General features: G+C 39.4%; 2 protein-coding genes across 2 annotated transcripts; both read right to left on the minus strand.

Annotated features, from left to right (window-relative positions):
• Window positions 1–697: 697 nt before the first annotated feature.
• LOC131970393 (extracellular calcium-sensing receptor-like) lies at window positions 698–7558 on the minus strand. The gene is made up of 8 exons (XM_059331778.1): window positions 7446–7558; window positions 6958–7252; window positions 6578–6867; window positions 6001–6296; window positions 5119–5324; window positions 2445–2666; window positions 1698–1821; window positions 698–1602 (listed from the first exon to the last, which is right to left on the minus strand). Exons 1-8 carry the CDS (start codon window positions 7472–7474, stop codon window positions 698–700), a joined length of 2367 nt encoding a protein of 788 aa, XP_059187761.1. The 5' UTR covers window positions 7475–7558.
• A 1053-nt stretch (window positions 7559–8611) lies between these two features.
• Window positions 8612–14236, minus strand: LOC131970214 (extracellular calcium-sensing receptor-like). The gene is made up of 8 exons (XM_059331551.1): window positions 14130–14236; window positions 13640–13934; window positions 13249–13538; window positions 12682–12977; window positions 11625–11830; window positions 10300–10521; window positions 9611–9734; window positions 8612–9516 (listed from the first exon to the last, which is right to left on the minus strand). The coding sequence occupies exons 1-8, from the start codon at window positions 14234–14236 to the stop codon at window positions 8612–8614; spliced, it is 2445 nt and encodes an 814-aa protein (XP_059187534.1).
• Window positions 14237–15298: the final 1062 nt, after the last annotated feature.

Consider the following 15298-nt stretch of genomic DNA (forward strand, 5'->3'; position numbering starts at 1 on the left):
ACCAAATGGTTTCCTAATTTTATCCAACCGTTATACCCTTTTGTTGTTTCTTTTGAGCTCATATTGCAGTTAAGTCTAACAAATGCACCTTTAATATCTTGTTTGTGTGGTTCAATCCCTTCTTACATATTGTGAAAAAAATTTTTTTTGAAAAAGCAACAATTTTACGACAGCGTCAAGACATAACACAGAAGCAAGCCTTTTTCTGTACTTAAATGTATTTATTTACTCATTTACCTCATCATCAAATCATTTTTTGTTAAATAAGTTCATAACATATTAAATAACTTTCAAAAAGTGGAAAAAATTATGTTAAACGTTTGATGATAAATATTTAGTCAATATTTAAAGGTGAAGACTGTGTTCAGTGTGCACATTTTAAGCATTATACAATATGCTATGGGAAAGTTTGTCACATTTTATGTTGCTGTCCAATCAGTGTTGATGGTAAATGTAGTTCACTAAAGCAAAAGAATATTCAGTGTCCAATTTACTGAGTAAGCTGAGTACTCCTGCTCACAGAGACAGCAATAACAAGAGGATCACATTCTGCAGTACGGTAATTCAGCTTTTCTGTAAATGTAACAGGCACTGGAAGAATGTATTGCTTTAGTCATCTACATTTACTATCAAAACTGTTTGGAAATTGACCTCAATGCTTTCAAAGTCTCTTTTAACCTTCTCCTAAGCTGATTTCTCAGGATTGATTTTTGTTCATTAAATGTTTCTTGGTGTTCTTCTCTGGCTTAAATAATATGATGAAACACTTTGGAGCAAATATACACAATATTAGTCCAAAACTGGAGGCCAGAATGGCAAATATCTCCACAGCCACAGTGAATTTCCCAGGAGAGCTGACATATGCAGGGATAAAGGTGATCCACACTGCACAGAATATCAGCATGCTGAAGGTGATCAGCTTGGCTTCATTAAAATTATCAGGTAGTTTCCGAGCCAGGACAGCTAACACAAAGCAAAAGACAGCCAGCAGGCCGATGTACCCGAGCACAGCCCAGAACCCAACAGCTGAGCCTAATGCACACTCCAGGATGATTCTCTCCTTGTATGTTGTGAGGTTTTTCACTGGAAATGGAGGACTAAGAACCAACCAAATAGTACATATTATAACTTGAATGAATGTTAAAGACACTACAGTCATTCTTTGCTGTGGAGGACCAAACCATTTCATCACATTGCTTCCTGGGAGTGTAGCTCTGAAGGCCATTAACACCACTATTGTTTTTCCAAGAACACAAGACATACAGAGGACAAAGGTGATCCCAAATGCTGTGTGGCGCAGCATGCAGGACCACTCAGAGGGCGCTCCAATGAAAGTTAATGAACATAAGAAACACAGAGTCAGAGAGAAGAGCAGCAGGAAGCTCAGCTCAGAGTTGTTGGCCCTGACAATCGGGGATGTCCTGTGACGATAGAACACAGCCGCTGTTATAATGGCAAGACAGGCACCACCAACTGAGAATGCAGCCAGGATGATTCCTAGGACCTCGTTGAAGGAAAGAAACTCTACAGGCTTGGGGAGACATTTGTCCCTCTCTGCATTTGGCCAGAACTCTTTGAGGCATGGGAGACAATCAGGGGAATCTGAAAAAATTAAGCAAAGAGGCCTTTTAGGAGACATATTGTAAACTACTGTATATGTTGCACAGTCAACATGCATTTGGAGAAAATAAAAATACCTGTAGCATTGCTAATCTCTCCCTCAGGACATGGTAAACAATCATAACAGCAGATGGGTTTTCCTTTCTGCAGCACTTTACGAGTTCCTGGAGGACAGCTGTCAGAGCACACTGACACAGGTACCTGGCACAAAGATAAAAACAAAATATCACATATTCAAATGTGCTACAAAGCTCTGAGGTTTAAAAGCTAAAGTTGGTAAAAATGGCAGAATTTGAGGTAGAGTGAAAGCTTCTCTTGCAGCTCTCCCCTCCCCAACAAAGTCAACAAACAGAATCTTGGATAAGTGCTTTCCAGTTTGACCACAGTTCACGAGCAGCTATTGACATCATTGACAACTGCGTTCAAGTTCATTCGGCTATGATTAGTAGTTTTCTTTCAGGTGAGGTGGATTCTCAAAAATGAAGCTCAGTGTAGCCTCTCACCCACTCATCATGTTTTTTTTAAAAGCAGCTGATCATGGGTGTGCAATCTTTAAGTTAAACCAACCCGATTTTGCCAAAATCTCCAACAATCCAGTCAAAAATTATATTTTTTTCTATCATTATCCCTGTACTGCAACTCAGCAAAGAAAACAATTTCAGATGGGATGAAGGCGTTGGTATTATTCAAAATTGCTGTGACTTTGGAATTCATCTTTTGACAGTGAGTATAGGCAGGAGGAACAGGGACCAAAACTTCACACCATGTAAGACTGTCAAATTGTAAACTTAAATGTGATAAACTAGAGCTTTTGGATTGCTTACTTGTGTGCTGCCTTCCACCCAGGTGAGGTTCCTGTTGATACGGAACTCTCTGCCCACCGGCAGTGATGCATCGTAGTGTCCGACTGTCACCAACTCAATGTTGCCACTCTCAGTTTTTTGCCAGTTCACCAGCTCATATTTGGCCACCGGATCCCCGTTGGCATCAAATGACACATCATAACCATTTTGCGAAAAATTTACTTTTTTTAACTGCATGAAAACCTGTGAGGATAAATTAAACTCATAGAAAATAAACAATACTTAAAACGAGAAAATTTTAGCCGCAATGTTGACAATGTGCTGGAATTGTACAATACAGCCACTTTCTAAACTCTTCCGTAATTATTCTGAAAAAAAAAAAAAAAAAATAGGTCATTCCAAAGATTGACGTTAACGTACAGATACCATTGTGGGCTTTAATTCGGAAGGCCTGGCTCATCCTGACTTTTCTGCTTGCTATGGTGTTTAGGGCAGCATTAGAAAGTGGAGAGGGGAGGGGCACTCAAAACAGTAAAGAAACATAATTTAATGGAGATCACACCTCTCAAATTACTCTTGTTTTTTTCTAAAGTTGTGAGTCCTAGTAAGGAAATATTATTATCATCAAAAAGAAATGTCTATCTTTTTTTCTTCAAGAAATTTCTGGTTTCAGTTAACATTAGTCTCTATGGAACATTTGGTTGGATTTGCTGTCACTTTCAGGCTCAGTGAGCCAAATCTGTAAGTCTGATTGATTCAGAGTAGGACTTCTGTCAAAAGGACAAAATTCTCTAAAAATGACTTATGAAAAGTGAAAGTTGTGGGAACAAGCAAAGGATTTTCAGAGAAAAATGCCAAAAATATGTCCCATCCTCTCTCCACTCTAGCTGTGATGTTATCAACTCTAGCTCTGAACATTCCACCCAAAACACACCCATTATAAACTCTAAAACGCTCTGAAAAAAGCATCAAACGTAAAATGCAATTTCATGAAGCGTGCAAGCAATCAAACTGGCCATTTGGCACAACTCCTATGTCTTGTGAATCGTTTAAACTTCCATAAAATGTTCTACGTTAAAGTATAGCGAATTGGCAGAGCCCTAATGTGAGGTGTTACAGCGATTGTAGCAAACCCATTTTGCATAAACTTAATAATTTGTATATTACCATATATACTGTACATATTTGCCTTTTTTGGACATCATTTCCATTCTGTTTTGTAGAGTCAGATTTTATTTTGAAGGGCATTATTTTCTTCGTTCTTCCTGTGTTTTGTTGCTACTGAATGAATGAGCTAGTGGTGGAAACTGTAAAAGTTAAAGATGGTAAAAGGAAAATAAGGAAATAAAAAAAGAAACAGCAATGAAGTGTATGTTATAGTAACCCCCGTGGAGGCAAGGATGGTGTGTGTTATGTGCTTATTCTATATTATATATTAACTTTTGCCCGCCTGTTGGTTGCTTGGTAATGTGGAAAATGAAATGTGATTGTTTTGTTTTCTCTGTTTTTAGTTCTCACGTTGGTTTACGGAGCTGATTTTGCTGGAACCGCAATAAATAGCCTATTAAATCCATCAGTCGAGTCTCTGACCGTCTTTCGGAGGGTATGCTACAGTGCTTTCATTATTTTTTTGCGATTGTTACGAAAACACGGAGGCGAATCTCTGACAAAATATATAGCACACCATTTCTGATTATGAGCTATGATTTCATGCAGCTTTCCGCCATTTTTGGTGTTGCGCAGCACCGAATACTTCGACCGAAAGTGTGGCGGAAGATGAAGAATGTTGAGTACACCAGTTGTACTCCCCGAGTTGTTGATGGAGCAGAGAGAGCAGACGAGGAGACGGTGGAAGAGTCAAACGAAAACACTTTGTTTTCTTTAAGCGCAGTTCATGAAGTGCGGAGCTCAGTTCAATACATACATCAACCGGTACATAAGAAAAGGCTACTCGTTGTCTAGCGTGGTCTTGTTAATATAGCATGCTTCGCTGTGTCTCCTCCTACTCAGTTAGGGTGTTGTTTTTTGTCTATTTTCCTATGTGTCTGCATGTTTATCTCAAAGTAAGGTTTTGATCAACTACTTCTTAGTCTTGTAATTTTCCACTGTCATGTCTTATCACTTACAGTATCACTTACAGTATGCTTTTCAAGAGTTGATTTCCTGTTTGTCTGGTGTGCTCAAAAGGTCATCTCGAGTTGGGTTCCTGCTTATCTGGTGTGGCCAAAAGGCCATCTCGAGTTCATCTTCTAACTTCCTATAAGACTTATAGATATGAATCTATGTGTGTGTGTGTGTGTCTGTGTCTGCAACATGTGAGATGTGTTATGTGCTTATTACAAAATCATTTCTTAATACTTCTTCTATTCACTCAAGCTTATATTACCTTTAATGCTACAAAATAATTTCTTAATACTTCTTCTATTCACTCAAGCTTATATTACCTTCAATGCTATTTTGTTAATGCTGCCCTTTTAATGGTTAATGCTGCTCTTTTAATGCTTCTGATTATTTTTCTTATAGTAGCTTATTTACAATCCCACAAGAATTATAAGAAATAAGTATGGAAGAGATGAAACAGTCTCATTAGACCTATGGTTCCGAATGGCACACCAAATAATAAGAATTTCATTAATTTGCATGGTATAGCTTTTAAAAGAACATTGGTGTGGTCACCTATTTGTTTTTCACTGACCTCTTCAGACTCTATCCTGGTGTATTTGTCACACTGAGTTGTAGAATTTGTTTCCTGACACACTGCATTATGAATGGCATGTGCAATTGCATAGACAGCCTTGTATACCATGTTAGTGATCCGGAGCTGAGATGTGTCAGTGTACAGAGTCTGGAGCGTCTGTATGTCTTCACTTCCATCACACAGACTCTTGTTTGGGACTGCACCTAAAAGATCACAGAGACAGAGGAAAGGGAAGTTTTTTTCAACCCTAAAAATTACAACTTATCGCAGCAAGTCATATCCATAAAGCACTTTTGTAGATGTAAAACATGCATTTTTAATTTAAAGCACTCTTGAAGCAAAAAACACTGATTCGGGGACATAACAGACAGTGACAATATGTGCATGTTAAAAAATTGTTCATGTCTAAACTATAAAAGTATGTAAAATTTACATACTGACTTGACCGGTCTTAACATGTTTAAAATATGCAAAAGATCTGAAACCACTGACAGTATAATAGTTTAATTACATCCAGACAAGCGTATATTCTGTAATGGATATGTAATATGAGTCCAATTTTTCATCTCTATTTAGCTTAATGACCTGGAGACTGTCTCTATATTGTGTGCTTGTGTTTGTGGCTTTAGTGTTGACATAAAACACTGTAGCAAAGTTTAAACCTTCATCAAGACAGCAGAATGCCAAAACCTGACCTGAGCGATCATCATTTTAAGTGAGATTATCAGAGATGCCTCCTCATGAGTAAATTCAATAACAACAGACTTCATGCTAATTCTGGGATTTGGTCTTAAACTAACTGCTGCTTCACTCAGATAGACAGAGAAAAACAACAATACTGAAACACAAGGTCTCAAACATAAGATTAAACTCTCTCACTTTTTCTCAGCCTGCAGTTGAATACATCCTCCCAGAACTCAGTGAGCAGTGGAGAGGCAGCCACTTTAGAGGGAGAGAGGTCCAGCAAGAAGTCTCTCAGACCTGGGATGACTGATTGCTCAATGCCAAATCCAATAGCTCCAGCACAGAAGCTGAACCTCAGCATGTCTGGGTCTGTTACCCATGCCTCACTGCCTATCCACTGGCGAGGTGGAGATGGCTCAAGAGAAAGCTCCTCTAGCAAAATCGTCATCTCTACAGGGGATGTAAATGCCACAACAACCATAGCTGTCGACCTGGATGGAAATTATATCAGCACAAACATGAACTTAAGATCATAAACACAAACATACATGTGGGAGATGGCATAGAGAATTATAGTTTAGTATCTCGCTTCACTGACATGAAAAAGAGTGTAGGTAACAAATATGAGAGAAATAGGCGTGTAAAAGATGCACTTCTAATGTGTCTTAGATTACAAAATATTCAATCTCAATTGTTTACAAATGTTATAGTTCTGTGTGCAGAATGTCAGTGTCAGCACAGAGAACAAAACTACAATCAGTGATGTAGAAACCTGCGGATAACGTCAGCTACTCTCTGGATCCTGCTACGTGGGTTTGTCCGATAGAAAGCTTCAGAGTATTCCACACAGATCCCCTCTCTGCGTGCTGCAGCCAGGAAAGACGCCATGCCATTATTGCCATAATCTAAATCCGACCGGACAGCACCTATCCAAGTCCAGCCAAAGTGTTTGACCAGCTTGGCCAGCGCGTCAGCCTGGAACTGGTCACTTGGGATTGTTCTGAAGAAACTCGGGTACTGCTGCTTATCAGACAGGCATGCACAAGTGGCAAAGTGGCTTACCTAACGAAAAACAACAGTTTAATTATTTACGGAACAAAACAGTCAGCTCAAGTTTGAACAAGCAGATTGCCAGAAATTCAGAACATTTACTTGAGGGATGTTAAAAGGCCCGAGGACACGCGACATGCTGATGGATGGCGTGGATGCACACTCACCAACAACTGCCATCACCATACCAGACTGTGAGCAGTTGTCGCCGGTGTAAAACACCGGGTCCAGGCCATTTGAAAGCTGGAATGCCACATGCACCGCCACGGGCACCGAGGCGCACGTGTCGTAGATCTGATAACCGAGTCTGATGCCCGGCAGCAGCTCCGTGCTGTTGTTAATCTCCTCGATGGCGAAGATCATTGCGATTGAGAAGCGCAGTTTACGGGGGATAATGCTGCACACAGAAACTCATGTCAACTCCATAAGCACATGCAAGAATTTACACAAATATATATAGTAGAACTGCAATCTACTGTAAGAGCACTGCATCTGTGAACCAAATTGTCAGCAAGTCAATAAAATTAACAACATTTCCATCCTCACACAGTCTTAAAGCCTCTTATCCCACATTTCTTCTTTTTACTAACCTCCCTTTGCACCTTAATGGCTCAGGCATGTAGGTGTAGTTATTCTCCACTGTGTGCACGTTGTAATGTATAGAGAAAGCTCCACCAATGACGTAGTCACCGTCCACTGACAAAGCAGGTAGACGAGTGGTACTCTGGAGCTTACATTTTAGAGATGCAGCCTCAGAGCTGACCCTAGCACTAGAAACATTCAAGGCAAGAGCTGAGTTCAGCTCACACAGAGACAGGATCAGACTAATAGAGAGAGCAGTGATCTCCATCCCTCAACTGTCTGTGTGGGAATACTGCATGTGTGTTATCACTGGTTTATATAAACTTTTCAGACAGACAAACCATCCCTCCTTCTACTGTACGTCAGCTGACTGTACATCAAAGATAATTCTTTCTATAGGCCATGCAATATTATCTGCATTAAGTACCCATGTGTCTTTTCTTTTCTTCTCTCCTTACAAAGTTTTCAATGTAAACACCAAATGGTTTCCTAATTTTATCCAACCGTTATGCCCTTTTTTGTTTCTTTTGAGCTCATATTGCAGTTAAGTCTAACAAATGCACCTTTAATATCTTGTTTGTGTGGTTCAATCCCTTCTTACATGTGAAAACAAAAATGTTTTTGAAAAAGCCACAATTTTACTTGACAGTGTCAAGACATAACACAGAAGCAAGCCTTTTCTGTATTTAAATGTATTTATTTACTCACTTAGCTCATCATCAAATCATTTTTTGTGAAATAAGTTAGTTCATAACATATTAAATAAGTTTCACAAAGTGGAAAATATTATATCAAATGTTTGATGATACATATTTAGGCAATAGTTAAAGGTGAAAACTGTTCAGTGTGCACATTTTAAGCATTATACTGTATGCTATGGGAAAGTTTGTCACATTTTATGTTGCTGTCCAATCAGTGTTGATGGTAAATGAAGTTCACTAAAGCAAAACAATCTTCAGTGTCCAATTTACTGAGTAAGCTGAGTTCTCCTGCTCACAGAGACAGTAATAACAAGAGGAACACATTCTGCAGTACTGCAATTCAGCTTTTCTGTAAATGTAACAGGCACTGGAAGAATGTATCGCTTCAGTCATCTACATTTACTATCAAAACTGTTTGGAAATTGACCTCACTGCTTGCAAAGTCTCTTTTAACCTTTTCCTAACCTGATTTCTCAGGATTGATTTTTGTTCATTAAATGCTTCTTAGTGTTCTTCTCTGGCTTAAATAATATGATGAAACACTTTGGAGCAAATATACACAATATTAGTCCAAAACTGGAGGCCAGAATGGCAAATATCTCCACAGCCACAGTGAATTTCCCAGGAGAGCTGACATATGCAGGGATAAAGGTGATCCACACTGCACAGAATATCAGCATGCTGAAGGTGATCAGCTTGGCTTCATTAAAATTATCAGGTAGTTTCCGAGCCAGGACAGCTAACACAAAGCAAAAGACAGCCAGCAGGCCGATGTACCCGAGCACAGCCCAGAACCCAACAGCTGAGCCTAATGCACACTCCAGGATGATCCTCTCCTTGTATGTTGTGAGGTTTTTCATTGGAAATGGAGGACTAAGAACCAACCAAATAGTACATATTATAACTTGAATGAACGTGAAAGACACTACAGTCATTCTTTGCTGTGGAGGGCCAAACCATTTCATCACATTGCTTCCTGGGAGTGTAGCTCTGAAGGCCATTAACACCACTATTGTTTTTCCAAGAACACAAGACATACAGAGGACAAAGGTGATCCCAAATGCTGTGTGGCGCAGCATGCAGGACCACTCAGAGGGCGCTCCAATGAAAGTTAATGAACATAAGAAACACAGAGTCAGAGAGAAGAGCAGCAGGAAGCTCAGCTCAGAGTTGTTGGCCCTGACAATCGGGGATGTCCTGTGACGATAGAACACAGCCGCTGTTATAATGGCAAGACAGGCACCACCAACTGAGAATGCAGCCAGGATGATTCCTAGGACCTCGTTGAAGGAAAGAAACTCTACAGGCTTGGGGAGACACGTGTCCCTATCTGCATTAGGCCAGAACTCCTTGAGGCATGGGAGACAATCAGAGGAATCTAAATATAAAACAAAGAGGCCTTTTAGGAGACATATTGTAAACTACTGTATATGTTGTACAGTCAATATGCATTTGGAGAAAATAAAAAATACCTGTAGCTTTGCTAATCTCTCCCTCAGGACATGGTAAACAATCATAACAGCAGATGGGTTTTCCTTTCTGCAGCACTTTACGAGTTCCTGGAGGACAGCTGTCAGAGCACACTGACACAGGTACCTGGCACATAGATACAAACAAAATATCAGATGTGCTACAAAGCTCTGAGGTTAAAAGCTATAGCTTGTAAAAATGCCATAATTTGTACTAGAGTGAAAGCTTCTCTTACAGCTCTCCCTTCCCCAAATACTCAACAAGTGCTTCCTATTTTGATAATTTAACAAGCAGCCATTGACATCATTGACTGCTGCGTTCGAGTCCACTCGGATCTGATTGGTCATTTTCTTTCAGGTGAGGTGGATTCTCATAAATGAAGCTCAGTGTAATCTCTCACCCACTCATCATGTTGCTTCAAAATCAGGTGATCATGGGCCTGCATCTTATAGTTAAACCAACCAGATTTTGCCAAAATCTTCAATTTCTTACTATCCCTATACTCCAACTCAGCAAGGAAACTCTTTTGGGTAAGGAGAAGGGGTATTTTTATGCAAAAATTATGTAACTATGGACTTACATTTTTTTTACAGTGAGTATAGGCATGAGGAACAGCAAAACTCTTCATCCCATGTAAGACTGTCAAAATGTCAACTCAAATATGTTAAACTACATTTTCTGGGCTCCTTACTTGTGTGCTGCCTTCCACCCAGGTTAGGTTCCTGTTGACACGGAACTCTCTGCCCACCGGCAGTGATGCATCGTAGTGTCCGACTGTCACCAACTCGATGTTGCCACTCTCAGTTTTTTGCCAGTTCACCAGCTCATATTTGGCCACAGGATCCCCGTTGGCATCAAATGACACATCATAACCATTTTGCGAAAAATGTACTTTCTTTAACTGCATAAGAACCTGTATGGATGAGATAAAGTAATAGAAAATAAATAATACTTAAAATGAGAAAATTTGATCCAATATGTTGACAGTGTCCTTTTACAATACAGCCACGTCTTTAACTTCCTATTAATTAAAAGTGGTAAAAAGTATGTAATTGTTCTGAAAAAAAAAAAAAAAAATAGGTTCATCCGAAGATTCATGTTAACATACAAATAACATTGTGGGCTTTTATTCTGAAGGCCTGGCTCAACCTGACTTTTCTGGTTGCTATGTTATTTGGGCGCATTAGAAAGTGGAGAGGGGAGGGGCACTCAAAACAGTTGAAAAGCCTAATTTACAACTACTCGTTTTTTCAAAAAAGTCCCAAAAACAAAATATTATTATCATCAAAAAGAAGTCTTTCTTTTTTTCTTCGACAAATTTCTGGTTCGAGTTAACATTAGTCTCTATGGAAATTTTGGTTGGAATTGCTGTCACATTCAGGCTCAGTGAGCCAAATCTGTAAGTCTGATTGATTTTAGGGAAGGATGTCTGTGACAAGCACACAATTCTCTACAGTCTGCCAAAATTTGTTCATAAAGAGTGAAAGTTTGTGGGAACAAGCACAGGAGAAATATGCCAAATTAATATCCCAGCCTTTCTAGCTGTAATGTCATCCACTCTAGCTCTGTACATTCCACCCAATACACATCCCATCATAAAGTCTGAAACACTGGACCAATTTGGTCCAAAAAGCTCCTAAGTCTTGTGAGCCGCTTGAATTTCTAATAATTTTTCTACATTGAAGAATAGCGATTGGGAACAGCCCCTAAGTGAGGTGATTCTGAACTCTTTTCACAGTGATTTTATCAATTTTTTGTGATTCTTATGATATTCTTATATATAGCACCATTCCTGATCATTATATGATTTCATGTAGCTTTTGGACATTTTTGGTGTTGCGTAGCACTTAGTACTTCAACCGAAAGTACAGCAGAAGATCAGTTTGCACTGAACCTATGGTTCTAAATTGGCACACCAATTAAGAAGAATTGATTAAATTCCATTAAACTGTACAATTTTAGCATTAAAATTAACATAGGTGCATTGGTGTGGTCACCAATTTGTTTTTCACTGACCTCTTCAGATTCTATCCTGGTGAATTTGTCACAGTGAGTTGTAGAATTTGTTTCCTGACACACTGCATTATGAATGGCATATGCTATTGCATAAACAGCCTTGTATACCATGTTAGTGATCCGGAGCTGAGATGTGTCAGTGTATGGAGTCTGGAGCGTCTTTATCTCTTCACTTCCATCACACACTCTCTCGTTTGTGTCTGCCCCTAAAACCACACAGAGGAAAGGCATGTTTTTTCAACCATAACATTACAACTCATTTCAGCAACTCATATCTATAAAGCACCTATGTAGTTGAAAAACATGCATTTTTTATTTAAACCAGTTTTACAAATATCTTTATAAAGATATTCATAAAACAGTGTTTTGTGATAGTTGATGTTTCTATTTATGTCAGCCCTATTTTTTAACGATCTTTCACTGATTGAAAGGCCGTTAGTTCGATCCCTGACCCTGGCAGTGCAGATGCGGAAAATGTTGAGCAAGATACTGCAGCCCAAAATGAGTTGGCATAACCTTGCATGATAGCATCGGCCACCAATGTAAGAATGTGTATGGGAAAGGGTGAATGTTGAATTGTAAAGTTGCTCAGATTAGAAATTTTATTTAGTCTATTTCATTGGCCAAGCAAGTGTACATATAGTATGAATTTGACTCTGGTGGCATGTCAGTTTATGTGTATAAACAGACAGGGACAATATGTGCATTTTAAAAGACTGTTAATATTTAAACTATAAAAATATATAATTTACCTTCTGAGTTGGCCGGTCTTAACATGTTTAAAATATGTGAATTATCTGAAATCACTGTTGGAATAATAGTTTTGTTACATGCAAACAAGCGTATATTGTAACTGATATGTGCAATTGTTTATCTCTATTTAGCTTAATGATACAGATATTATCTCTATATTGGGTGCTTGTGTTCAATAACAGATTTCCTTTTAATGTTAAATCTGGGGTGTGGTCTTCAAGCAACTGCTGCTCCACTCAGATAGACAGAGATATAAAACAAAACTGAAACACAAGGACCCAAAAATAAGATTCAACTCTCTCACTTTTTCTCAGCCTGCAGTTGAATGCATCCTCCCAGAACTCAGTGAGCAGTGGAGAGGCAGCCACTTTAGAGGGAGAGAGGTCCAGCAGGAAGTCTCTCAGACCTGGGATGACTGATTGCTCAATGCCAAATCCAATAGCTCCAGCACAGAAGCTGAACCTCAGCATGTCTGGGTCTGTTACCCAGGCCTCACTGCCTATCCACTGGCGAGGTGGAGATGGCTCAAGAGAAAGCTCCTCTAGCAGAATCCTCAGATCTCCAGGGGATGTAAATGCCACAACAACCATAGCTGTTGACCTGGAGATATCGTGCATAACATATTATACCATATCACATGAAAATAAAGCATTTAAATATGTCAAAACACTTAACACAAACGGCAGTTGATCTAATTGGCTCACGATATCAGTGGAGAAAAATAAGAGAAATAGAAGGGACAAAAAAAGATATATATTTCCAATGCAAACTAGACAAACAAAACTCATATTTAATAGCATTACTTATAGTTCTGAGTGCAGAAGCTCAGTGTCAACACAGGGAACAAAAGTACAATCAGTGATGTAGAAACCTGCGGATAACGTCAGCTACTCTCTGGATCCTGCTACGTGGGTTGGTCCGATAGAAAGCTTCAGAGTATTCCACACAGATCCCCTCTCTGCGTGCTGCGGCCAGGAAAGACGCCATGCCATTATTGCCATAATCTGAATCCGACCGGACAGCACCTATCCAAGTCCAGCCAAAGTGTTTGACCAGCTTGGCCAGCGCGTCAGCCTGGAACTGGTCACTTGGGATTGTTCTGAAGAAACTCGGGTACTGCTGCTTATCAGACAGGCATGCACAAGTGGCAAAGTGGCTCACCTAATGAAAAACAATAATGTAATTATTTAACGGGAGAAATAAAAAAAACCTGGACAAGTCTATATTAAACATGCAGATTGCCAGAAATTCTAAACATTTACTTGAGGGATGTTAAAAGGCCCGATGATGCGCGACATGCTGATGGATGACGTGGACCCAGACTCACCAACAACTGCCATCACCATACCAGACTGTGAGCAGTTGTCGCCGGTGTAAAACACCGGGTCCAGGCCGTTTGAAAGCTGGAATGCCACATGCACCGCCACGGGCACCGAGGCGCACGAGTCGTAGATCTGATAACCGAGTCTGATGCCCGGCAGCAGCTCCGTGCTGTTGTTAATCTCCTCGATGGCGAAGATCATTGCGCGTGAGAAGCGCAGTTCACTGGGGTCAATGCTGCACACAGAAACTCATATCAACTCCATAAGCACAGGCGATAATTTTAACAGAAATCCATATTGAAGATTTACAAAAATGTATAAATGCACTGCATCTGAGGAGGGAAAAAGTCAGAATATCACTAAAATTAAGAACATTTCGACATTTACAAAATCTTAAATGCTTTTATCCCACATTCTCAATCTTACTAACCTCCCTTTGCACCTTAGTGGCTCAGGCATGTAGGTGTAGTTAGTCTTCACTGTGTGCATGTAGTTATGTATAGAGAAAATACCACCAGTGACGTAGTCACCATCCATTATGAATGCAGGTAGACGAGTGGTACTCTGTAGCTTACATTTCTCATATGCAGCCTCAGAGCTGACCCCAGCACCAGAAACATTCAAGGCAAGAGCTGAGTTCAGCTCACACAGACCCAGAGACAGGATCAGGCTAATAGAGAGAGCAGTGATCTCCATCCCTCAACTGTCTGTGTGGGAATACTGCATGTGTGTTATCACTGGTTTATATAAACTTTTCAGACAGACAAACCATCCCTCCTTCTACTGTACGTCAGCTGACTGTACATCAAAGATAATTCTTTCTATAGGCCATGCAATATTATCTGCATTAAGTACCCATGTGTCTTTTCTTTTCTTCTCTCCATACAAAGTTTTCAATGTAAACACCAAATGGTTTCCTAATTTTATCCAACCGTTATACCCTTTTTTGTTTCTTTTGAGCTCATATTGCAGTTAAGTCTAACAAATGCAGCTTTAATATCTTGTTTGTGTGGTTCAATCCCTTCTTACATGTGAAAACAAAAATGTTTTTGAAAAAGCAACAATTTTACTTGACAGTGTCAAGACATAACACAGAAGCAAGCCTTTTCTGTATTTAAATGTATTTATTTACTCACTTAGCTCATCATCAAATCATTTTTTGTGAAATAAGTTAGTTCATAACATATTAAATAAGTTTCACAAAGTGGAAAATATTATATCAAATGTTTGATGATACATATTTAGTCAATAGTTAAAGGTGAAGACTGTTCAGTGTGCACATTTTAAGCATTATACTGTATGCTATGGGAAAGTTTGTCACATTTTATGTTGCTGTCCAATCAGTGTTGATGGTAAATGAAGTTCACTAAAGCAAAACAATCTTCAGTGTCCAATTTACTGAGTAAGCTGAGTTCTCCTGCTCACAGAGACAGTAATAACAAGAGGAACACATTCTGCAGTACTGCAATTCAGCTTTTCTGTAAATGTAACAGGCACTGGAAGAATGTATCGCTTCAGTCATCTACATTTACTATCAAAACTGTTTGGAAATTGACCTCACTGCTTGCAAAGTCTCTTTTAACCTTTTCCTAACCTGAT

Source organism: Centropristis striata, chromosome 4 (genome assembly GCF_030273125.1).
Source record: "Centropristis striata isolate RG_2023a ecotype Rhode Island chromosome 4, C.striata_1.0, whole genome shotgun sequence".
NCBI classification, from domain to species: domain Eukaryota; kingdom Metazoa; phylum Chordata; class Actinopteri; order Perciformes; family Serranidae; genus Centropristis; species Centropristis striata.